At 47.4% G+C, this 25,791-nt stretch overlaps 1 protein-coding gene and 1 long non-coding RNA gene across 8 annotated transcripts in view; both read right to left on the reverse strand.

The window, feature by feature from the left end:
• Nucleotides 1–875: 875 nt before the first annotated feature.
• LOC119717064 (uncharacterized) lies at nt 876–5,383 on the reverse strand. Its single transcript, XR_005266045.2, has 3 exons — nt 4,386–5,383; nt 2,921–3,243; nt 876–1,187 (listed from the first exon to the last, which is right to left on the reverse strand). It is a non-coding gene; the product is annotated as an uncharacterized lncRNA (long non-coding RNA).
• Nucleotides 5,384–7,081: 1,698 nt separating this feature from the next.
• Nucleotides 7,082–25,791, reverse strand: part of SUSD6 (sushi domain containing 6) — a 79,394-nt gene continuing 60,684 nt past the window's right edge. For all 7 annotated transcript variants that reach the window (XM_027459462.3, XM_027459460.3, XM_038179581.2 and 4 more), the window contains 4 exons: nt 19,004–19,201; nt 15,911–16,049; nt 14,530–14,951; nt 7,082–12,859 (listed from right to left, as the gene is read on the reverse strand). In XM_027459462.3, the coding sequence (XP_027315263.1) occupies nt 12,834–12,859; nt 14,530–14,951; nt 15,911–16,049; nt 19,004–19,201 (785 nt within the window). In that variant the 3' untranslated portion in view covers nt 7,082–12,833. The remainder of the gene's footprint in view (nt 12,860–14,529; nt 14,952–15,910; nt 16,050–19,003; nt 19,202–25,791) is intronic.

Here is a 25,791-nt window from a genome sequence, read left to right on the forward strand (position 1 = left end):
CCGCACTCCCCGGAGGTGCAGTGATGTTTCGATTGGCAAGCTTACCTTCAAAGGTCAGAGAGGCAATGGAACAGAAGATTAAATAATCAATGTATAAGTACTTTCATTCATTAAACTGCTAAGCTGCTCATGACAACAAGGCTGGCAATCAACAAGCTGTTTCAAATTAAACCAATACTCCTTCCCAGAATAACTAAGCTACTGGGCAAGGGGGAAAAATAGAGAAGTGTTAAACGTGACTGTAGTAAAGATTTCAGTGCTGTGCCACACATGGTATTTTCTTAAGCAAACAGGAAAATGGCAGGATAAAATTAATTGTAAGCTGGAAGCATACCTCTTTCAGTGTTTGCATTCAAAGTATCTCCTTGACAAACACAGGGACAATTCCTTTGCGGAATCAGGGATCTCCTCTCAGCACAGGACTGTTCAACAGCTGCATTAATAATTTGCTAAGCAGATTAGAGCATGCAGTGTTAAAACATGCAGGTGAAACACCCTGGGAAGATTTTCAAACACTCTGAAGACAAGAAGAGAATTCAAAATGAGCCTGACGAACCAAAGCAATGATTCAACAAGATGAAAATCTGCAAGGACAAGGGCAGAAATGTTTACGTTTAGGAAGAACAATCCAGTATGAAATCAGAAATAAACGTTTAGGAAATAGTGATATGTATAAAGGCTTCAGTTAAAGAGGATCCCAATCTAAAAATAACACAATAAATATACTGGCATTGCAGAAACAGGCATAACCTATTCTGGGATGTGCTTACAGCAGGTGTGGTATTTAACAGACAAGTGCTGATCTGTCTGGTGATAGCACGGTAAGTAAGCTTAAACAATAACCTCAATTTCTGTATGGCAAAGTACTACTCAAACACACAGATGACTGCTATGCAGTTCATGAGGAACAACTGATTGAAAAAAAAAAATCACTCAAAGTCATGGATTTTGTAGTAGACTCAAGGTATAGCAAAGCTGTGGCATCGATTGCTTTGAGATAGTTTTCTGAAACTGAAGTGAAACCCTTGCAGAATGCTGGAGTGTTATCAATGCAGTAAGTGGCTTCGCATGTTTATATTAACCATGGTGCTTTTCTCCTACCTTGGACATGCTCATCCACTTAGGGGAGGGCGGTACGTGTCCCATCACTTGTGGTTCCAGTCCTTATTTTTCAGGCAACTGTTGAGCTAAGCAAACACAACATTAAAACAATACACCATAGTGTATTAGTGTTGCACAACACACCATAGCACATAGTGTTGCATAATGCAGGCAAACTCTTTAAGCTGTCATCACAACAGACTTTTTAACCTAGCTGTCATCTTGCACAGGTAAAACAGAGTAGAAAGGACAAACTTTATATATATATGTATATACACACACGTAGCATCCTGGCTCCTCTAGTCTTCTGATAAACCATGCTGGAGAACAAGCTGCAATTTCATCTACTGTTCAATCATTCAAGAGTTAGGCCAAGCATACACAGATTTCTTGTGACACTATAGTTATTTTGAAAAGGTCCGTTTAAGTATTATAAGTCTTTGAAAGTCTTCACGCCAGTATAGAAGTCTTTTTCTTCATGTTCCCTCAAGATACAGAAAAATACGGTCTGTCTCTGATATGTTTTGATGCTACAGTCTGTTCAGTGGCAGACTTGGTTCAGGAGGGTTTTACTCCCAGCTTCTACTTGCTGTTTGCCCTCCTCTTTTACTGATTCAACTTCAGGGTGACAGTAATACTAATTATTTTGGATTTTGCACCCAAAGTATCACTCCTCCCCTTGACACAGCTCTGCTGGCAGAGGAGCAGTGGCTAGATCCATATCTTACTGCATCCAGACTGGAAAATTCACCTCTGAAATGCCGCGGGGGGACAAAGCTCTTCTTGCCAGGCACCGTGCAATTGAGCTTTAAACTCCCCACGATCCGTGTGACTGGTATAAAAGCACAGAGCCGGTCTAACTGGGGGGGACACTGGGATTCACCCCCCTAGCCCATGGAAGTAGCCTCCAAAGCCCTGAAGAAACCAATAACTCGTATGTTGAACATCTCCCTTGCAGCCACAAACACTTGTTTAGACAAACAAGGGTTGTTGAAATGGAAGCTGACGTTCAGCAGGCTTGGCTCCTATCACCCTCAGGCATGGGCAAGTCCTGCCAGAAGCGCCCCACCAGCACTGTGGCTGTCTGGGGGCAGCTTCTCCTTGCAGGGCTGAGAGCAGCAGGGCTTGGAAAAACCATGTACAGCCAGGCGGCATGGCCTGGGGGAAGCTGCAGGGGACAAGGCAGGAGTGCTGGTGTCCTGTTCCTGACAGTAAATTATTACCTGTATGCATTATCTGGTCTCTTTCCGCAGTTCTTCCTCCAAAACACTGACTTGCTTGCTGCAGGCGTTGGTGTCACCTCCCATAAAGAAATGTCCGGGAACCAGCTCCCCTCTCAAGCTCAGCATTCAGATCAGCGATGCTGATCTCCAGCACAGAGCTGAGGATGCTCTCGTTGGTAAAAATTAACTTTCTGCAGATACATTTTGATCTTTGCTTACAAACGTGATGGCCAGAAAGCCTCTGTTTAGATTGCATTTTCTTTAGGATGATGAAATGGTTTGGGGAATAGACACAATTCCTGCTTGTTCTTCACCCCAGGCTGCTTGCAGGCACAAGTCTCAGCTCCTGCTCTAGATCGAAGCCTTCAGCTGTGACAGCGTCCTGGCCCCGTGTCTGCCAGCAACAGCAGAGGCAGGAAGGAGGCCACGGGGCCGGCCAGGCCCCTCCATCGCTCCCCAGCACCTCCTGCCCTCCCCAGAGCACAGCCCTTCCCTGCCTGCTGCAGGAGGAATTGAGAGACTGGGCTGCCTCTGCCCCCTGGGAAATCAGTCTGGTTTAACAAATGACATCAGGAGGGAGGGTTTGTCTGCCTCACCTACGTTTGCCTTCCGAAATTCCTGTTGTTACTCCCAGCTGCAAGACGCTGAACCAGGCTGAGCGCTGCCTTCTCCCCGGGGACTGCTCCCTGCAGATGGCAATATCGCCCTTCCTCTGCGGAGCTGTACACGCTCAGTCCTTTTCATTCCAAGTCCTTCCAGCCTCCCTCCCTTTCATTGCTCTCATGCTCGGCATTTGGCTGGGATGGAAACGTGCACACAGGGTACCCAGAGAACACACTGCTGGGCACTGCTGACAGCTGGGATGGGTTTCCCTTTGGTCTTTTTCCGTGTTTCAGGACTTGTTTCCTTTTTTTACTCTCTATTTAAGAAAAAAAAAAAAAGTTTTGAATATTTTACCCGATTGTTTTCATGTTCAAGACGAAGAGGGTGGCTTTGTGGTTAAACCCTGCACCCCTGCCTGTGAAGATAGAAGTACTCATGGCTGTGCAATGGGTGAGTGCTCCATGATGCAGGCTTCGTGCCCTGGTAGGTAGGTACACAAGGTCCTGGCAAGATCTACCTGGTGTGAGTACAAAGCACCAGCAACAAGGCAACATCATGCTGAAAAAGGGGATAAAGGCCCTCACCAAATGGTTAAACTGGAAGTTTCTAACAAAAATCAACGGCTCAATGACATACTGGCCCACAGCTGTTTTATTTAAAGTTTCATTGATCTTACTCTGTTGGGAACTTATAATGAATACCAGATCCCACATCCCTAATATTTTCTATGGAGTCAGGCAGAGGGAAAACACTTAAAACAAGGCAAGCTTTCTTTACGAAGCAGGGGAGGGAGGGAATCCCCCTCAAGCATTAATATCCCCCTGTTCCCTCACCAGACTAGAAAGGAGACACATAAAAGTTTTAAATAACTTTCTAGCTTATGGAGCCCAATAAAAGAAGAAACATATTTTGGGCTCTGGACATAAAATCATACTTTGTGTTCCTGAAAAATGCAGAGGAGACTGCAACAGTTGCCCAGAAGGGCCTCGTGTCTGGAAAATTTGTTTCCTCCCCTGTAAGAAAACGACTCAGTGCTGCTCGGGGAAGCAGCAGAGGGAAGCAGCTAGCTCTGCACTGCAGGGAGCAGACGATCACCCCAACCAGCTGCAGAGGGTTGCTTTCCCAGTGGGTCGTTTCTCAGTGGAAACATCCCACAGATAAATTCAGCATTACTGGAGAAAACAGGTTTTTACCAGCAAAAAACAAAGAAAAACACACACACACACACACACACACCAACAAAAACATGTTTCACTATCAAGAAGTTCCTGCACCCGCCCAGGTATGTTCTAGGATGGGCTGGTGGCCATCCTCTGCAGATGCAAATACCAGGTGAAGGCCCGAGGAAAGACACTACCTCCAGCTCATTTCCTCAGGATGGTCCAAGCGTTGCTATCTTGAGAGTCTGTCCTGGGCTGGTGGCCTCGCCATTATCTTCACAGCTCCTTTTCAACTCACCTGGTACTGCTGGGACCATCGCAGCCATCCTGGAGTGATACCACAGGACTGTTTCAACAAGAAAGTCCAGTTTCTTGGGGAAGTGGTTGGCATTTCCTAAAGCGAGCACACTGCATCTTAAAACCAGTCGCCTTCCCCTACCCCGCCACAAGGCTGCTCTAGTATCTAACTCATGGGGGTGAACCTGATTTCTGGCCTCACATGCATCATCACGGCTAGTGTAGACCTAGCTCTCTTTATGGCAGCACTCCAATTGCTACAGTAGATTTACTGTGATTTATATTTTTTTTCAGAGCATTTTGATCCCAAATACAAATAACATTTTCTTTATTCCCTCCCCAGATACATTCTTTGGTTAGAGGCGCATTAATCATTTTAACTCCTACTAAACTCAGCGCTTAGTTGCCAGAGGACGCACATTAAGTTTGCGAAAGCACAGGAACAGACATCCATCCCTGGAAACCCGTACTGGGCCTGGGGGTGCCATCCCCTGTGCTACACCACTACTTGGTAGCGAGACGAAGAGTCACAAGGCCACATCAAAGTGGCTGCTGATGCCACCACCTCCTCATTGCCACCCCCAACTCATGGGGACTCGGACCATGCCAACAACTGATGAACCACCCCAAAGAGCAACCCGCCGGTCCCTACAGCACCAGCAAGCAGGAGAAGCTAATCCCAGCACCTCATGTGCCTGTGCCCAGCTCCCTCTTTTGTTCCCTTTGGTTGTTTTTTTACCACCTTGTTCTAGATTTCCTAATTTCGCTGCCAAAATGCAGCGAAGAAGGAAGCCAAGCCTCCTGCAGCACTGCAGAGCCCCCACTGATTTGCCTTGGGGCAGGAGCAGAAGGGCGATTCCCCAGGGTTCACCTCAAACTCGTTAGCCACAATGCAGAATAACAAGAGTGTGATTACGCAGCATGTGTTGCCTTCATTATCGTGCTTCCATGAGGAGGAAGATCAATACCTTCAAATTACCATGGAGGTCATTGCCTTTGGGTGTAGCCTGGTGGCAGCAGCTGGACCTCTACCCTACCTGCAGGGGAGCTGTGGCCCCCCAGGTGAAGCAGAGCCCAGAAGAAGGCACTGAAGCTGTCACCAAGCGCTCATTTCCCATCTGTGCAGCCTTCCTGTACCACCTGGAGCATCTCGTGCCCTGTTGTTCCCCCATGATGGGCACGGTGTGGGCCTGCTCACCCACAGAGATGCCAGGAGGAAAAATTCAGTCATTTGTGAGGCCCTTGAAGAAGCACCAGAGGACAACAGAAATACCAAACAGCTTCAGTAACAAATCAGCTCCTTTAAAGCCTCCTGGGGTTAGCAGCTCTTTGGAGCCGGGCTACGCTCAGGAGTGGAGATGCAGATGGTGGGATGGTAAAAAACTCTGTTGGCAGGCCTGAACCCAGGGGCGCAACTCTGCTGGAAGCAGCTGGTACAGGGACATTTTTGCCACCCTGCTCAGGCAGCTTGTGGGGACAGAGGAATTCTCTGGTCTGGAGTACCAGGGACTCGCTGTTCCCAAACCCATCCTCTGCTCTCCTAAATCTGACTGCTTGGGTTTTAAAATGGACATTATACCCCTCCGAAATACGGGCAGCAAGCTGGGCCTCCTTAAGGGAGGGTGGAGGAGGCAGAGCAGAAGCAAAGCCAGCTGCCTGCCAGCTGCGACTGCAAGGCAGGGGGGTTGACACACGGCCTGCAGGCATCTTCCAGCTTTCAGAGGGGGAAACCTGCATTTTGTGGCAGCCCTAACAGCGGGCCAGCAGCTGGGAGAGCCGGGAGCGCAGGGGAGGTTTCCAGCAGCAGCAAGGCTGCGATCTGCCGTGGGACAGTGTGATAGCACAGCCCCACCACAAAGCTTCCCCACAGCGGCGGTGCGGCTCGCGGCAGGCAGAGCGCTTCCAGATGCGCTCGGTCCTGGTGAAGAGCTGAAGCCCGTGGTGTAGCAGGGCTGCTAAGATAAGAGCTGCAAAACAACCCCAAGGCCCCGTTCTGGCTGCCAGCACTGCTGCAGCAGCAGACCACAGCCCAGCAGCGATTCAGCCAGCCAGACCATCTCTCCGGTGTCTCTGCTGTCCTGCTACCTGCCCTCCTTGGATTAGTATTTTGCAGTGAGAGCTCTCCTCTAAACATAACATCCTCCCTATATCTACTCATTCCATTACCTACTCTCCAAGATTAATTAGCCACTTAATTCAACCCTTCCTTCTCTCTGAAGTCCTCCTGTGTCTTACATCAGCTCTTTCTCCCCTTCCCCTCCCTTAGGGGCCTGGCCAGCCTTCCCTGGCTTACTGCTCCCAAGGGCCCATGGATGGATGGAGGCACGGCCGTGACCGTCGGCTGTTTGTACGGAGCCATCAGCCCAGGCTCCAGGTCTGGCACGCCAGGGGCCGCAAGAAATCCCCGCAGCAGTCGCTTCAAGCACTCCCCAAACGCCTCTTCCCTCCTGACATCAAATTCACACCTGTCCTTACTCCCCGCAGGAGGCCTCCCCATAACTTTCATCCAGCCCACGTCTCACGGTGTTCAGCCCTCACATCTGTGCTCTTGCCTTTCCTCCCTGCCCAGGGACCTATGGTGTGGGTGCTTCTGCCAGGGCAGAGCCAAGCCATGGTGCTGTGTCCTCTCCACTGCTGACCGAGTGCTGCTACATCTCCAGTCTGTGAGGCCCAAGCAGTTCAAAAAACACACACAGATTACAGCTTCACTTCAAAAGAACTTTTTTTTTTTTTAATTTAGAAATGCAGTTATATACATAGAACAATTAAATTAAACTTTGTACAAATATTAAAATACTATCTTCACACCCACTGCAATGTACAGGATACCAGAAAATATATATAAAATAAAGCAAAATAAAACTGATTGAGTGACATCCTGCACACCATCAATTATGGTTCTGATTTCAAATCCCACATACATATGGAGTACCATTCCGCAAATAATTCCATAGTGGTGCAATTCAGATAAAAAAAAAAAAAAAAAAAAACACATACAGGAAAGAAGAAAAGATTAATGCACCAAAGGCAATCAAGCTCCCCTTGCATTTGCATCAGCAACTACCAGCAGTCTACCCACTGCATCATAGGATGTCTGCCTCACAGACAACTTGGCTTTGTTTTCTGTCTGAATGAAGCAAAGTTGAGAACCAGAACTAAAACATCTTCCAGCACAGCTCAGTTGCCTCTGTCCTTGCTTACCCCAGGACAGAAGCAAAAGCACAGCCTACGGAAAGCAAATGCAAAAGCATCAGGAGAGCCCACTCTGGCGGGCATGTAGATCCGTACATAACCTGCAGCGGGTCGAGTTTGGAAGCAGTGCTGAACACAGGGCCCTGAAGTGTGGGAAATGTCGTGCTCTGTCCTGGTGTAGGAGGGGATGAAGGACTGGAAGAGGGCTTATTTCCTGTATAAAAATACGCATTAAAATGAAGCCAGCTCTAGGAAACCTCTCTGCACTTTCAAAGCATTTCATAGAGAATAAACGTTTTCTGCAAGCAAAGGTTTTCACAAAGAACAAGTTCAATACGTGGTTCCCTGGGAAGGACTGAAAGGCTGAGGCTGGGGTGAGGCAGATGTGGAAAATGGATGGGATTTATTGCATTTATATACAGAAACCAGAGAGTGAAATTGATTTAATTAGATAATCTGGAGAGAGTAAAAAGGCAGATTTTGTAAAAGAACTGCTACCAAAACAGTAAAACCAGGTTTTGCAAGGATGCTCTAAGAAGGTCAGCAAGGAGATTTCAGTGTGAGTCTAGTTGTACAATAATGTTTTTATACAGCAAGCCTGCTGGTACCTCCTACATCTAGAAAAAGCACAAGCTCCCTTAAAACCTGGTCATGAAGGCATTGGCTCTCGTTAGGCTGCAGCATCCCTCCTTGTAGTCACAGCTCCTCCTCACCCCCACCCCTTCTTGTATTCCCTTTTCTGTACTGCGAATTGCTTGACCAGCCCAGATTATTTCCAGTGGCTGAGCCTCTCACCCCTCACAGCTCCAGCCCTCAGTACTGCCCCACGGCACCCACCTCTGGGAGCAGCTTACAATGTTTCCCTCCCATGAGAGCTTATTCCTACCACAGCTGACTTCTGCGTGCTGAAAGGCCAAATAAAGGCTCCAGAAGCATTAAAAAAAGTCACTGTGCTGGTGCTGAAAGGCAAAAGGAAGCCTCAGGAGAGATGTGCTAGGGGTGAACAAGCAGCATGCGTGCAGAGGAAGCGTTCTGCACAGCCAGCTCCCTGGTGGTTACAAAAGGACAGGAATGCACTAAGCCCCTCTCCCTCCCAAATCCCTCCCAAATTCACCAAGTTTTGACTCAGCAACAACTCCACAGGCTTGCATGCTGCAGAATGTCTCTCCTCCTAGCATCTTTTTTTTTTTTTCCTTAAACTTTGCAAACTAATTAAAACCAGAGCACACAAAAACATCTCTCACCAGTGCTGCTGACCCAGTTCGAGGTGGCAGGAGGCTCTGGCACAACCCGAGCCAGCCCATCATCTGACCTGAGCTTCATCATGCATGTCCCCACAGGCTACTGTCAGCTTCACTTGCTGGTTCTCTTAGACCAGCCCAGTACTTGGGCTGAAAACACTACAGTTGGCTGAATTTTTATTTTTTTTTATCCAAAAAAAATAAACCAAAAGAGCAAGGAGGTTTCTCTATTGCACATCATACTTTGAATTTCTGAAATGCCCTTTTATTTATTTTTTTTTTTAATATTGGACTCCAAAAGTGAAAAAAAACTTTGCAAATAAGTGCTATTTTTATTCTTCCGATGTAAATCAGATCATTTCAATGTTCTTGAACTTCACAAGGCCCTGTACAAGTGACAGAAGATGAAATGATCACGTTGGGAGTGCTAAATAAGCAAAATGCCTCCCTTTGAATTCTTTTTGTCAGGCTTAGGTGGGAAAACAGGTAAGGGGGCTGTGGCCCCAGCAGAAAACAAACAAAAGAACAACAAAAAGCCAATCACCCAGCACCTCACACCTTGCAAGGCTAAATCCCCCCCACTCCCCATCCACCTGGAGGAGATCCAGGCTGCACCCACCCGTGACCCCTGCCCACAAGGCTCACCCTGCTCAGAGGCAAGGAACCTTCCTGGGGGGGCAGAGCTCAGAATGAGGGATCTCTGAGTCTAGGTCCCTGCTCCCACCATAAATAAGTAAAGGCAGGGCTGTGCAATTTGGTTCATCTTCCTAAGTCTCTGCCCTGAGGACTCCCCAGTCCTCCAGCCTCCGCAGAATAAAAGCAAACCCAAGCAGCAATCACTTGCTAATCAGTAAACAAAGTGAGTCTTCACTCCTCTTTGAGAAAAAGACATCAAGCAGACAACACAGTCCTAGCTTACTCCCCTAGCCATGCTACCTTATCTGATAAGGAAGCAAACTCGCAAGCTGGATGCAGTAACCCCAAAGCCCTTTCCATGCTCTGTCTTACGCTGGCAGGCAGCTGGGGCTCCCAGCACGGCAGGCAGCCCTGCCTGGGAGCTGCTCTTTCACCCTCTTACAAGCCAGCAGAAGCTGACTATTTATGCCTGATCACAAGACTGATGCTTGCGTGCTTCCCTCCACCTCCACATTTGTTTTTTTCCTCTTAGTGAGTTCTTTTCCCATAATTTCTTGGAGTGAAAGAAAATTAAAGCGCTCCCTCTTCTGTGCAGCTGCCTTCCCTTCCCCACCCAAACCCTTTTTTTTCTCCCCACCTGGCAGCTGCTTACTTTCCTACAGCAGGGAGCAGAGGCAGGACCACACAGTGCACGCCTCCTGCTAGCTGAACAGGCACTCGTCCAGGGCAAGGTCGGGCTTGGGATCAGCTTCCAGCTTCATTACGGGATTCTTTCACCAAGGTGGTACTGGGGTAAAGGACGGCTCCCTGCAGGCAGACAGCATGCACCTGACTTGTACACCCTGATTGCTCAGGGTCAGTTTCAGGAGGCAGGACCTTAAATACATAACAAGCAAGTCCTACTTGGAGCTGGTTAGGTAGCAGGAAAAAAAGTCCCATACTCTTTCCCTCAGCCTTGCATACTCGCTCAGTCTCTCCATATGCCCTGATAAAACCAGTGAATAAGACAATTTGCTCAAGCTCAGAACATTTTTAAGGTAGGAGTTAAAAACTAAATGGGAACATTCCCATGCTCGTTTTCTAAAATTCCAATAACAGACCTGTAAACATTTGCCCTCTACAGTGCTTGAACTCGAAACACGACAGCCCATTGTAGAACAACATGGGATTTTCATCACCCCAACTGAACAAAAAAATACCCAAACTGGATTTGCCAAATTCTTGTTAATGCAAGATAATGTGAGCAACAGGGAAGGGAGTTTAAAATGCTGCCTTTTTTAAATTATTAATATCCCTCTAAACAGGGATGGGGAAAATAGGAGTCTTCCATCCACATGCACGTGCCGTCCCAGCTGTCCTAGGATTAAACAGCTCCTCAGGAACAGGAGCAGCAGGTGCATGGCTGGACACCACGGCCAATCACCATTTCCTGGAACTGGAGCTGAGCCGCAGTGATTATTTATTTCTTTTAAAGGTGTTGTGTCACTGCTACCAAGTGCTCTGGCAACATATTTGTGGAGCAACAAGGATGAGGATAGGAAGGGTCAGAAAACAAAAGCAAAGCAGCAAAGGGAGTATCCCTGTTTACCTGTAAATTACCACACGATGTGTAAGGCCATGACATTTTGCTCCTTCAACTCAAATGAAAAATGTAGCAGCTTCTCACAGGGCACTCTCCTGGTTGCTTTGAGACAGCCATGACAAAGCACCTGCCTTTAAGAAGCCAGCTCTTCTTGCTGAAACCAATTCCATGCAACCCAGTTTCCAGACAACCCCTCTGAAGAACCCTACAGCTTCCATGCTTTTGTGACCGGATCACCCACCCCAGATGAACTTGGTGTCCTGCAGAAATGAAGTCCTGGTAACAGCCACCAGGGTATTCTGACAGAGAACTGTTGGGGGCAGAGGTATACGTATTTTTGTATTTTGTTTCCCCTGCTGCAAGAACTTAAAGCAGTCTTTAAAATTTACGTTCAGGATTCAGCTGTGGTGTCCCTGGGCACTACTGGCAGCAATGGGCGGCTGCGTTGTGTTCAGGAGACACTTTGTGGATGTGGCCGTGCCCCAACCACACAACAAAGAAGCCCTCCTGTGCAGGCCCGCTGAAGCCCATTAGGACAAAACAGCAGACTCTTGCTATGGAGCTAGGAAGACACATCAGCCTCGTAGGTGGCAGGTACCCAGGATGTGAGGAACAAAGTCCCTGGGGTGACTGGGAAGGTAATTTGGGATTGCACCAGTGGCACAAAGTGTTCACCACCTATGGGCATTTTTCTCTCGACAGCTGTGAACATGTGAACTGCCTCCAGCCCACATCTGAAAGCATCACCTCTGCCTGCAGGAATGACCAAAGGAACCTAAGCGTTAGTGCAGAACAACCTTAACGGGGAAAGCCAATTGGAAATGGGTTTGTTCAGAGCGGGGCCACAGATTTGGTTCCAGCCCTGATGCCTAAGTGAATGCAACCAACTCACAGAAAGCCCTTTCTGGACCCTGTGAACCACTGTCCTTTCTCCAAGGCTCTCCCAACAATCTTAACATCAGGAGCTACTCTGGCACAGGACCAAAGCCGAAAGGGCTGTTTCATCGACAGTACAGTCCCAGTCACGGCTTCCAGGAACACAGCATAACCAGCTGGGCTACACATGTAGAAGAGGCAGAAGTGATTTTCAGGAGCAGACTCTTGCAGAGCTGTTTGTTGGGAAGAGGGCAGAGGGCATTCCTACACGTTGGACTTCACAGCTTTCGGTGCTCTAGCAATTCCCAACTGTTATTGCACAGCTACGCTGCCTCATGGCCCATCTCATCCGAGACACTTCTAGGCATTACAGGCTGCCCCTTAACTGGAATCCCTCCCAAGCCCAGCGTCAGTCCCAGTGAGGCATGTTGTCCTGCCCTATTACAGAGAGAATGCTGGAAGAAGAGCATATAACATATATACCTATATATAAACTGTCTGCACCCAGGGAGCAAGCGGTTTTAGCCCCTCTCTGGGCAGCAGGAGGGCTAGAGAGGCTGATAAGCTGCAACAAGCCGGTGTGAGGAGGAGAAAGGCACAAGAAAAGAGCAGCTCTTCTCAGAGACTGCTGTCAAACATCTGGCTGGGAAAAAGGAGAGGAGAGCTCAAATCCGCTACGTTCCTTGAGCCCCTGATGCAGATGGAATGGGGAAGCCAGCGCTGCACCAGCCCCACTGGTGCATCCAGGAGGCAACCTGGTGACATCCTTTGGATCTTCAGCTGAGGGCGTCTCTGCTTGGAGGTATCCAGGGCACAGCTCGCGAGGATGGGGAAGGCTGCACAGAGTGCTTCTGTCCCAAAGGCAGGGGAAGGGAGGAGGAAGAAATCCAAGAGGGAGAAGGCTAGGCAAATACAGCAGGCCTCATGCTTCCTTCAACAAGGGAATATCTGAATGGCGGGGAGAGAAAAAAAAAGAAAATGTCAAACTTTTGTCATTCAACACACACCAAAATCTGCTGCTGATAGCGAGACAGGCCCCCATTTCCATTCTGTGATAAAGCAGTGTTCTTCCTGCCATCGTAGCACAGCAGAGGGCACCTCTGCTGGGCTCTGGTCCAACCTGCCTCTGCAAGCAGGACCATCACCGCCCCCAGCTTTGAAAGTCTCCGAGAAGGGACACTCCATCACCTCTCTGCCTGGCTGTCTAGCCCTGCATTACCCTCCTAGCAGGAAATATTTTCCTAATGCCCAATCTGAATCTGTCAAGTTACTCTTTGTGTTTCAGCAGATTACGCCCAGCTCCCTCTCAGGCCCCTGACTATCTTGGCAGGCCTCCAACAGAGCCTGTTCAGTTTCTCCACATTCCTCTGAAACCGGGAGTCCCACAAGCAGAAAAAGTATTCCCATAAAGCCCCGATATTGCGTAGGAGAGGGCAATAACTTCCCTTTCTTCGTTCCCATAACCTAACCAACCTCTTAGCTTCTCAGAACGCCTGAGACGAGAATTTTCTTGCTGTGTCAGGGATGGCTGGGGATCCATGGATCACCCCTGGCCTTACCTGACCTGGAGAAATGCAACCTCCAGTAGCTGCAGCTTCCTCATCTTTGAGCCGTAAGCACAAGTCTTACGGTCCCCTGCTATTTGGGGCTACCCGTACAACTTGCATCAGAGGCAATGTTTATTTCCAGGCAGTGATAAAAATGACACAGTGCAGAGGCAACACCCTCTAATTTCTACACGGTGGATTTTTTTTTTATGGTAAGTACCACTTTTGGGTTTCTACTGTTTGCTTACCAGAGGTTTAATGCCTATCTGAGGACACGTTGCCACTTCTGCCCTTCAGTGGAAATCCCCTTGAACTATTTTTACTGCAAGGCTTCTGGGTGGCACTAGTAAGGCCGGAGGGTGTGACAGCACAGAAAAAAGTGCTGCCCTGAGCTACCTACAAGCCAGTTACATTTTTTTTGCCTGAAGACACAGCAGTCTCTGCAGAAGCAATCTTAAACTGCATCTTCACATCATTGTAAAGCCACTCCTTTGGGGCAGAACAAAAGTCAAGAATGCAAGATACATGGGCCATTGAACAGAGCAGCACCTCTGCCCTGTACCAAGCACCCCCCTTTTACGTTTTCTCACAAGCCAGGGCTGCAGCACCACACACACTGTGGCAGTAAGCTGCTTACTAAGGTATCTAAAAATGAAGAAGCCTAAACATCACAAGGGGTTTGTATTTCAGGCATATCCTCCCACTTTCACCAGCTTGTTTTTCCACAAGTGCAGCTCTTTTACTGCCTTTGCACAGTATGCAGAGGCCTCCACCATGCTGGAGGCTGGCATTTCTCTGCAAAGCCTTTGCTGAGACAAGACTGAGCAGCAGAACACCAACAGTCTTTTCAGACTGCCCTAGGCTCCCCCTAAAGCCACATACTTCAGAAGAAGGTATTAGCTACTGCTTGCAGTTATGTTGCGAAACATGCCACAGAGACTGTTTCCAAAGCTCCTCTGGTGCCAGACATGTACATATGGGTATTTCTCCCTGTTTTCATGCTATGTGGTCACACTGCAGAACCTGATCTTAAAAAGGTCTCAGACAGTGCTCCTTGCCCGAGCCACATACCATCTGTGTATTCCTCAGAGGAAGTGAGTGATAGAAGGCTCTGTATGTCGCTGCTTTCTGAATCCTGGAGTTCTTTCTGTACAGGTCTACTGCTAGCCATGCCAGCTACCCAGGAAGAGGTAGCAGCCTGATGCACAAGAACAGTTTCAGAGCGCTGAGAGCCACTGGCTTCACACAGTCCAGACTGTCCGGGGGCCTCATCTTCTCTGTCAAGGCCGTTGCGAGCCCCTTGGTCCTGCTGCTGCATCTCTCTGGCTCCATTCTGCCCAGCTCCTTCGGACAGCACAATCTGCACCCGGGAGTCCGAGGGTGGAATGCAGTTCCCTGTGCTGCCATACACTGCTTCTTCGTAGGATGGCAAGGCCACTTGGACACCATCCACCATGATAGAGACCTGGTCCCCAGACACTCCTTGGTCTCGCCTCAAAAAATTAAAAAAAAGGGCAAAAGGGGAAAAAAAAACAAGTTGAGCATTTACATTTTATACGTATGTTACCAAGAATAGCCTCCCACCTCTGCCACAACAGAACTCTAAGCTCACCACTGACTTTTTTAGGGGAGATTGGACAAACACGAATGGTGTTTTACTGAGGTTAAGTAAGTTCTACTGTCAATTGCCATGAACACGATCAGGGACTGTAATTCACAGTGCCTGATGGATTTAATGGCAAGAGCTGAAGAGGTTACAATGCCTCCTGCCTCAACAGCTAAATCTGACAAAGATCTGACTCAGAGCCTCTGCTTGTAGGTAGAGAACTCTGACCGCAGTTGATTTCTGTTTGTTACACTGCTCTATTCTGAGCCACCGAGCACTGTCTGTTCTACCACCTATGCTGCTGGTGAGATAACTGCTGGCAAGGTTTTAAGAGCTGACAGCTCTTAAATTGTCACCGTGTGAATCAACCTTGGCTGACGGGTCAGAGTCCTGAGACTGAATTTGAACCTTCCTGCTGCTGGACAGCCATATCTCTTATTTAACAGCACTAGCAGTTCATTCAGGAGGAGTCCAACAGTGACTTTTTTTGAACTCAGCTGACAGCGATGTTACAGCAGGGTCCCTTCTCTCATGCACAAACCTAGGCCAGGAGAATTCTCCTTCCCCAGCAGGGAGCCATATGGGATTTGTGCATGTATCTAATCATCAATACTGACAGAATTCAGGACCAGACAATCTCAGAGACAGACTGGGGGAGAAGCACATATACCTGGACACTTACTTTGGCAGCTATCCAAGGCCAGAAGAGGCTGGAGACTGACCTATAGCCAGACCAGAGGGGTTCATAACTTTTAACATTCAAGGCCAAGGAAAAAGAGCAAGGAAACCAAGGAAACCATTTCTGCTGCAAAGAAGCAGGATGTCTCTGAGCCCGGCTACACTTACCTGCTGTGATGGAACGACTTCAGCTTCGGCTGCAGCAAAACAAACAGCACAACTAAGAGAAGAATCAGGGCGACAGAGCTTGCTGTGGAGGCTACTATGGATAGCGTGGGTACTCCGATTGTCGGCGGGGAGTCCTTTTCTACAAAGCCAAGAGGAATACAAGGTAAAGTGACCCACTCCCTTAAATCATCACCATAGGGAAGCAGTAACATTTGTGTTGCATTCTCTTAAGAGTTACACATGTAAGAGCCCAAGTTTCCTCTACAGTCAAGGCAGAATAGTTCTCTCCTACAGAGGACAATTCAGAGCTTAAGCAGACCCCTCTCCATCAGCTGTAAAGGGAACATTAAACATGCACAGCACAAGGGTCTTCTGGAAAACCGTAGGGCAAACACAGGGAAAAGCAATGCAGGGAGGCCATGGGGACAGAGAAGGGACGTTAAGGGTCATGTCATATTTACATCTGGCTGAGCAATAGCTAAAAAATGTCCTGATGTCACCAGCGATATAAGTAATTGTCTAGCACGATAAACAGGCTATTCCACTAGGCCAAACAATAGGAAAAGTTCCAGAAAATGGGTTTTCTTGGCTAACGGAACAGTCCCCTGAAAGAATGGGGTGGAAGTCACCTGGCCTGGCATTAAGATACAGTTTCTTTCTCACAAACACGTATCCCAGGGAACAGAGGAAAGGGACGTGTTGCTTCAGGATGCTGAGTTTTCAGTGTAAGATACACATCCCCTGTCCACATTACCTCTTCCTACCCCCTTTCAGCTGTGCCATATGACTGTACTAGAAACATTTTGTCTTTTAGAAGTCCATCGCAAGACATGAATAAGTTGGGAGCAGACAGGGAAGGGCCAGGAGCTCGTGTTGCTGAGTGTTCACATCATGGCTAGAACATGACACTAGCCCTTTCACCTCCCTGGAGCGCACAATTGCCTGTGGATGTGTCGTCTCTCTCCTTAACTTTTGTCTTTGGTACAGCTCTCTACATATTTCACCTCCCCATCAGCATATACTACTTTCACATTCAGGACATTCCCATCTATGCAATTCCTCAATTCCTTTTTGCTACATTCATCACATTCTCCAGGAGAACTGTTCTTAAACTGCAGTGGGATGCAGGACAAATCTGCAAGTAAAGATAAGGGTGAGAAAGAGCACAGAAACAAAAGAAAAAAAAGCTACAGGATCAATGTTTTTAAGCCTGCAGCCTGAAATCTGTACCCCAAATAGGCATGTAAACTGAAGAAAGTCTGCATTTTCTTCATCTTCTTTTGGGGGTTAAACTTATTGTTTTAGTTTTGAAAAATTTCTGGAAAACAGATTCAAAACTAGCTTGAACCATCCCCAGGAAAAAATGTCTAATGTACATTTTTCCCTCTGGTAAGTAGGGCTGAGTAAGGATTTCCATTTTCATGATTACTCAGGGCACTTTGAGTACACTGACAGGGAAGAGGGTAAGCAGATAGGGGTGCTCTATTTTCAGTATCAGTACACAATGCTGTAAAACCGCTCACCATGCAGGGTACAGTTCAGCACATCCACCATCTCAGTTTCCAGCAAGATGCTCACTAACTCATAAAAGAAACTGCTGAAAGGCTATGGGACTGATGTGCTCAGAGCTACACAAAACATTTGATAACTGCTTGGGATTTCATTTACTCCTTACAGAACAAGTGGGATGTTACCCATTACCACTCATCTAAAGACCTATCACTCTTCTCTCTACAGTTGCCCTCCTCCTCCTTTTTGCTCCGTGAAAGAGACCTGCTAGTTAAACCTCAGCTGACTCTGACCCCACACAGTTGTTGCAAAGACAGTGCTGCCAAAACAATAGCTTTTTCACTTGGCCAGGCTTTTGAAGCCCCATATTTTTATAAGGCCACCAACCCTACAGGATGCTAAAGAAATCTGAGGGACTGCTGCTCATCACAACACAACTCCTTTAGCCCTGACGTAAACCAAGTGCTGCTATGCAGGATTGCCATCCACGGAGCTCGTCCTGCAAAGCTTTCTTCTGCCGCCTGGGTGCAGCAAGGGGAAGGGGGACCACTACAGAAAGGAAGCCTATGCTGCATTCGAAAAGCCTCTTTGGGATCTAGATGCTGCCAGGTGAACTCCCAGTTCCCCTTCCTTGTTCGTCACAGGAAGGGGCTGTTGGAGTGGCTGTGACAGAGACACCAAGACGACAGCGTTTGGGACAGGACACATGTCCCAGAGTTCACAGATATGCAGTGAGCTCCACGAGGGGCTTGAAGATGATATTCTGTTTCCTTCTGATTAGGCTAACAAATTTTGCTTTTGGGATTACAAGACAAAATCCCAGAGCACACATCTTGCTGTCTCAGGATGACTGAGCTTTAGAACTCTACCAGCAGGCCAAAACTGAAGAGGGGAGGGCCTTCTCCTTTTATCCAGTACACATGCTTTTAAAAGCAGAAGAACAGCTGGCAACTAAGAGCTGTATGATGAACATTTTCCTGCAAATCTTTTCACTTTCCTGCTTTGATGAAGGAATTCCTGTTCAGCTGGGAGAAACCCACAAAACAAAAGCTGTGCACTTCCATATGGAGAGAAGCAGAAATCATTTGTCAGCGATGTCCTTTCCTGCCAGTGCAGTGCAAAGCAGCACCACGAAGCTCTGCCACAGGAGGCCAACAGCTAGTTACCCTGTTTGCAAAGGGTATCAGCTCTACATACTCTCACATATGCAGACAGGAGGGTATTGTCAAATCCATCAAGGACAAAGAGGGACAGCATGGAAAATGCTTCAATTTTAGGGCCTGCCCTGCTTCTGGGATGAGAGCTGCCAAAGAGACTCCACCTCAGTAACTCGTTGTCTCCTTTACACTCCTTCCCGTGGGATGTCTCCTTGCATGACTGACTCTGAGCCTGCCTCTGATGGGCTGTTACAGAAGGGGCATTTTTAACAAAGGGCTGTAATTGTGAGTTATGTTCATGGAATTGCTGAAGCAATGAGTGCAGCTGTACGGACTACCCCAGCACAACACCAACTATCTAGGGAGAATCTGAAGAGCCAGTATAAGAGCAACTCTGACCGTCCTGCTGGACTGAGCGAGTACTCACCCGGGCTGAGCCTGCAGCTGACTTCCATGGCGGGGTTCCACTCTCCATTCTTACAGGTCAGGTATTTGTAGTCTCCTTTCAGCATGTAGCCTTCAACACACAGGTACTCTATGACGCTGCCCGAAGTCAGGGGGTCATTGCAGGGACTAGGGTGGCATTTGTAGCCTCCATTCTCAGGCTGTGGTGGCTGGGGACAATCTGGAAAGAGAAAGCATCACAGAGGTTATCTCAGAGGAAGACATCTGCTACGCAACAGATGTGGCACACAGGCAAACTTCCACCTATGAAGACTCGCTATATTGAGAAGAAACTACCAAAACTAAGGTTTGTTACACAGCAACACAGAACACTGCTCGGTTTCACCTCCAACATGTCTTTTGTGATTGCTAAGTACTGCTTGTTATCCCGGTGGTGCAGTCTAGCTGGCAGGCATCAAACTGGTGATATTTTTGTACAGTGATGTATAAGTTTGTTACAACTGGGATTCTGAACGAGAGGCCCAGAAAATCCTTGATGCTATCTTTTCCCCACAGCTGTTTCACTAGTGACTGAGGGGAGAAGCCAACAGCCAGGCTTCCCAATTAGCCTTCCAAGTCTGACAAAAAGGGCGAGACCTCCTCCTACTGAAATGAATGCAGGATGCAAGCACTCCATTGTGCTATGGATACAATGTCAAGATACAGAGCTGCCCCAAAATGTACCCTACAAACTCACAAGATCCCTGATTTTAGCTGTTTTATAAAGATATACCACGATGCTATGAGAACAGAGCTTTGCTGCAGTAGGACGACATATTCTAGCCTATTAAAAAAACCACACACTAACTAACAAACAAAGATATTTCTAAAATAACCCTCTGCTTACCTACAGGAAGGCTGAAGTACTGAAAGCATTTTACATTTCTTCTTGCATCTCCCCGATGGGTACTGACATAGTAAGTGTGAGAAAATTTCTCACAGAATTTTCAGTTGCCATTCAAATAAAAACAACAAACCACAAATGAGGAAACTGCACTGAAAACAGGATATTTGCATTGCTTAGGATTTCATCTCCTCTGGAAGCTCCTGGTGACTCTGCAGGACTGCTCCAATACACTCCCATGCTATGTATTTACCTAATTGAAGGAGTGAGAATTCCAGTTTTTTTCCCCCTTTAAATTCAGATCTCAAGCTTCACAGAAGAAAATACATCACAGATCCCTCCAGAGATATTTTGGGGTATGGAAAACCAAACAACCCACCCTCCCAGTTCTACCACAGCATGGTTATCCAGGCCTGCCTTAATCCCCGGAGCACACACTCGCAGGCTCTGCCTGCAGGTGAGAAACCCAACTGGGCAAACTTCAGTTAACTGGATTTGGTGCAGGACCTAAGAAGAGTAAGAAAACTTGAGACTTGCTCACTATGGAAAAATTTGCTCTCCTGTCACAGTGCGAGTGACCCTTGAACCTAATCACATGTGTGAATGCATCATTGGCAGCGCCTTGTAAATGCCAGCAAACCCTAGGATGAAGGGCTGAGTGAAGCCAGTAAGCCTCTGGCATGAGTTCTGCCAGCTTTGTAACTGCAATTCAATTTACTTCTTGAGAGAAAAGGTTAACAGGGGTCTAAGCAGTAGCCTTTCAATAAGACTTTGTTCTTGTGGAGATTTATCCTTAAATAAGGTTCAGAGGAGCCACTGTCCTGTCCCTCACGAGTGTTAACTGTTGCCTCTTCTGCATTTATTTTTTCTTTCTGCAATCATTTCCAATTTTGTAACCCAGGTTTTAACACTTTACCTTATGAGGCTAAAACTTACAGCCTGTCCAACACTTAGATCAGCTGCAGCCACAGCCTCATTACACATTTTGGCATGCAGAAACGCCCTGCTGCTTCTGCAAGACAGAGATGTTCCCTGCTAAATGGCAGGGACCTGTCTGAGCACCCAAAATACCCTCAGCCATTTAACAAGCACCTCCCCGGGCAATGGCAGGGAGCTTTGGGAAACCCTCCTGTTACCACAGCAGCCAGGGACAGCTTCCCTGGGCACCTTTAGGCCACAGGAGGCATCTGGAACCGCTCAGGAGCCAGCCCAGCCTCCCACACGCTGCCTTGCTCCAGCAGGAATTTTCCCACACTTGCACACGAGCTTCCCGTTTCCGGAGGAGCCCAAGCAGGCTGGCCCCAATGCTGCTTTTAAGGCCTTTGTTAGTCAGGGGAAGAGATACGGAGACGTGGCTAACAGGGCTTTTCTGCAGCAGACGCAGCCCTTTGGGCGCCACAGAGTCACGCTGGGAACAACGTGCTGCACAAGGCCCCTACACCAGAGCTGTAGCTGATTCCAGCAGCTGATTCCTGACTTGTCCTCCTATTAAAAGAAGAGCTTGCAGAATTAGTCACCTCCTTTTCCTCCCTCTTCTCCCTTAGGTTGACACCACAGCACCCGAGAACATCACAAATAGTTAACACCTCCCCTGTGACAGAAGAACAGGCCTACCCTGGCTCTGCTCTGCAGCTGGAGGGTGCAGGCAGACGGGCAGAGGAGCAGTTCAGAGCACGGCTGTGCTGTGAGGGCTCAGCACAGGGCTGGGGAGCAGGCAGCCTGGTCCAGCTCTCCTGCCAGCTCACGCTTCCCAAGCAGGCTGCTTGCTTTTAACCTTCAGTGATGTTTGCATGCTGCTGTGTGGCCCAGCCCCAGGCTAGCGTTACTGTTTGGGCATTACTTTGGCACACTGTCCGACACTTTCTGAGGCACATGAGCTAAACAATGGAGAGGATTTTTCAGCCCAATTAAGGCTGGGCAGATTTCAAAGGACACAGCAAAGCCAGGGCAGACAGATTTACTCCTTGCAAGTGTTCAAAGGTGGGTGGCACATGGTGGATACATTGAAGCTTCCCAAAAGGTTATAAAGGTTCCTCTTAAGGATTTTTTGACATTTTGTTAAGAACAGGTATTGTAACCACATACACCACCTTCTCAACAGCATCAGCCTAGATTCTCAAAGGTATACGCTTGTATTTGAAATACTAAGAAACATGCAGGAGTTTCATCGCCTTCCTCCCTGAAACACATGTTCTTGGAAGTACCCCAGAGCTTATGAGACATCTTAAAGCAAACATACATGCCAGGCAGCGAAGAGAAATACAGCCAAGTTACATAAATTATCGATTTCCTAGGGGGTTACTGACATCCTAGGCTTGCAGTTATTCCCAGCTTCCTGATCCATCATGCTCTGAGGATGCAGAGAAACTGTGGTTTTGAACTTCGCAGCCTTGTGCGCAAAGAGGGCAGAGCGCTACTCCCCGCGGCCCAGTTTCCAAGAGGTGCTGAAGTTTATGACATCTCCCGAGAGAGCTGGTTCCCTGCCAGCACAGGCTGCTGGAAAACAGGAAGGAGGTAACTGATGAGAAGACTAAACATTTGGGGCATCGGCGAACTCTGTTCAGAGGTAAAGAAACTGTCATTTCCAGGCTGACTGGCAGAATAAAATTATGCTCCGGAGTTTCTACAACTGCAGTTCCAAAATAGTTGGTGTTTAATATATTGTCCACCAAAACGCAAGACAAGATCTTTAATAGAAAAGTGAAAAAATATTAAGTCAGTATGCACCTCCACCCATTTTCCTACCAAATCATCTGTGAGCACCATTTCTCTGTGCCTAGGTCACTCAAAAGAATACCACCCTCCTTGAAAGGAGGGATAAATGCTTTTATGTTCTGTGAGTAACAGTTAGAAACTTGACAATATGCAGCACAAAACTGCAAGGAACTGTGTTTTTTTTTTGTTGTAGCCACAGGCAGTGTCACCGCACCAGCACCCTCCGAGGCAGAGCTACAGACCATTTCTAACAATGTCAAAGCTACTCAAAACCAAACCACAGTCACAGACAATACCACAGATGCAAGAAAATAACTTTGTTTGACAAGACTGAGGGGTTTACATACTCAAAACACAGAGGATGCACCTGATCTCTGAGAGTGAGATTCAGAGATGAGCTGACTTCCCAAGCCCACACACAATCAGATTGATGTGGCAAGGAACAAGTACAGTACTATCCATTTACACACACAATGTAAAATTAAGATATACTTAAATCTGACCAGATAATTACTACAGATATATAAAAGCTGAGTACTAACCAGCTTTGTGTAGACTTAGCACTGTCCCGGGGTAACAAAGGCAGATACCTCACTACAATCTTGGTTTTTTTTTGGCACTCTGTTTCTTTTTTACCGAGTCTCTCAGATCCTAGCAGGGGTCTTACATATCTCTTTCTGCACCAAACACTTGAATTGTATTTCAGCCACTCACATTTTTTGCTGAGTAGTCTGACCCAATAGAGATGAAAACCCAATCCTCCTTAATTTAATACATTCTTAAAAGAAAAAAAAAAAAAGAACAAGACATACTCATAATCACCTGCTTGAGCGCATAACTGTAGGTTTGTAACCACGGCAGAAAAAGCCGTTGCATTGTTCACCTTACGTGGGTGGACAGATTGGGAAAACATTGTGTAACAAAGGGATGTTTTGCACTGAATGTACAGTAAGTTTCCTATACTCCTCCACAGCAAGGCACAAAGGTCACTAAAGCTAGGACAGGAGTAGTTTTGACAAGTTAAAGCTGCTGGTATTTGAGTCAAGCCCGAACCTCAGCAATTGGAAGAGGAAGCAAGACTAGGCCTCAGGTAAACTCCTCACTGACCACAGGAGTGCTCCAGCACGTTTGACAGTCCTCAGAGCAGCGTCCTAGGAAGCTCACAAGTGCCTGCTAAAGCTTATTGGAAGCAATCTGGGGGAAAACCAGGCCAATTCTGTAATAATCTCCAACAGGAAGCTAGTAGTGCTCTTAACAGAGGTGGCTGTCAGATCGCTGCCGAGCCTTTGGGTCCTTACATTTCAGTTACCCACCACCTTGACAATAACCAACCTGAAGCCCTGCTGCTCAGGCTGCCAGGGCTACAAGACAACTCCTCAGCTGGATCCCCTCCGCATGTGCCCTGTTTGGATATGTTAACATCCCCAGGCCTTTCAAATGAAGACCAGAACTGGAAAATGCTAACCTCTGTTCTTCCCTTTCCTCATCTTCAAGATTTACTCCACTTAACTAATGTTATCGAGACTCAGAGGAAAAACATAATAGAACCATTAAAGTTGGAAAAGACCTCTAAGATCATCTAGTCCAACCTTTAACCTAGTACTAGTGCCCACCACTAAACCACACTACTAAGTTCTACCTCTACACGTTTCTTGAAGACCTCCAGGGATGGTGACTCAACCACTGCCCTGGGCAGCCTACTCCAATGCTGCACAACCCTTTCAGTAATGAAAATTTCTCCTAATATCCAAACTAAACCTCCCCTGGTACAACCTGAAGCCATTTCCCCTCATCTTATCACTTGGTGTTTGGGAGAAGAGCCCGATACCCACCTTGCTACAACCTCCTTTAAGGTAACTGTAAAGTACAGCAAGGTCTCCAGAGCCTTCTCCAAGCTAAACACCTCCAGCTCCTTCAGCTGTTCCTCATAAGACTCGCACAAATCATCCTACATAGTCATCCTACAAACAAAAACCACCCTTTTGACCTAACAAAATGAATATTCCCCTGGATAGTCAGGTCAAACCTGTCATGACTGATTCATACCAGGAGCCAAGTGTCCAGTCTGGTGAGCAAACATCTTTGTGAAGGAGAACACAGAAGCACCTAGTTAAAAATTGTCCCTGTAGTAGAGGATATGTGATTTGCTTCATGCTGGGATTAGAAGCCTTATGCTAACTTTCCTGTGCTATCTTGACTGCCCTACAGTAGGATTTTCATTGAGCAGCTTAAGAAAGGCTGTCTTCCCTTAAAACATCTTTTTGTCTCTATCTCCTGTCACAGAGATGGGTTCCCTCCTGGTCACAGTCTCTGCCTTTGCCGATCTTCCAAATTTTGCTACAGCAGATTCTGCAGTGGCAAGGAGCACTTCTCCGCAAGTCTCTGGTTCTCTGAAATTTGTACATCTTGATTCTCTCAGGCAGGACTTGCCACTAGCTATAGAAACACAACACATCAAGAAAGGCATCCAAAATAAACACAAAGAGGGATAACTTCCAATTACTTGTCCCTGCTGTGTAGGCCTCGGATTTTCAGCTTGGATAACATGCGTGTCTGCATCCCTTCAATAAGACAGAGGGAACTGCAAAAGCAATTACTAACTTCTGGCAAGGAACTTCAAAGGCCCCAGTCTCTAAGGAACTCTTGAGGGCAATCCTCCTTTTCTACTCCTCTTCAGCCTAGGTCCTGCCACAGTTAAATGTCAGGTCAGAAACATCAGCTACAGTTGAAGCCTTCTGCAGAGACTGCCCATTTTCCGCATCTCAGACCTTGGGTTCAGGTTTAATTAACACCATGCTAAAAATAACACGGTTAAGTTCACTGTTTCTCCCAAGTTAGTGCCCTGAATCGGCCCGCAGCATCAGCTTCCCCCCCCCCCCCCCCCCCCAGCTACTTCTTTTTAGATTCAACACAAGCTTTCCTTTTTCATCTTTTCTATCTACAGAAAGCTTTTTTACAAGAGAAGCGTGACAGCCTGATGCAGGCAGCCAGATGGAGGTCCAGAAGTGCAAGCCAGAGACCAGCAGTAATGCTGATTTTGGCTTGTGGAGGGTCTGGTAATTCTAGCAGAGGATTCCCTCCTGCCCACGGATCCTGCTCAGGAGTGGCGCTGAACATTAGTTTCGCCTCAGGAAGTCACTGAAGGACTCTAGATGTGTTTGCTAATAGAAAGAGAGACGTTGGTTGTTTTGTCTCTTTTCAGAGTTCCAATT

This window comes from Anas platyrhynchos, chromosome 5 (genome assembly GCF_047663525.1).
Source record: "Anas platyrhynchos isolate ZD024472 breed Pekin duck chromosome 5, IASCAAS_PekinDuck_T2T, whole genome shotgun sequence".
Taxonomy (NCBI): domain Eukaryota; kingdom Metazoa; phylum Chordata; class Aves; order Anseriformes; family Anatidae; genus Anas; species Anas platyrhynchos.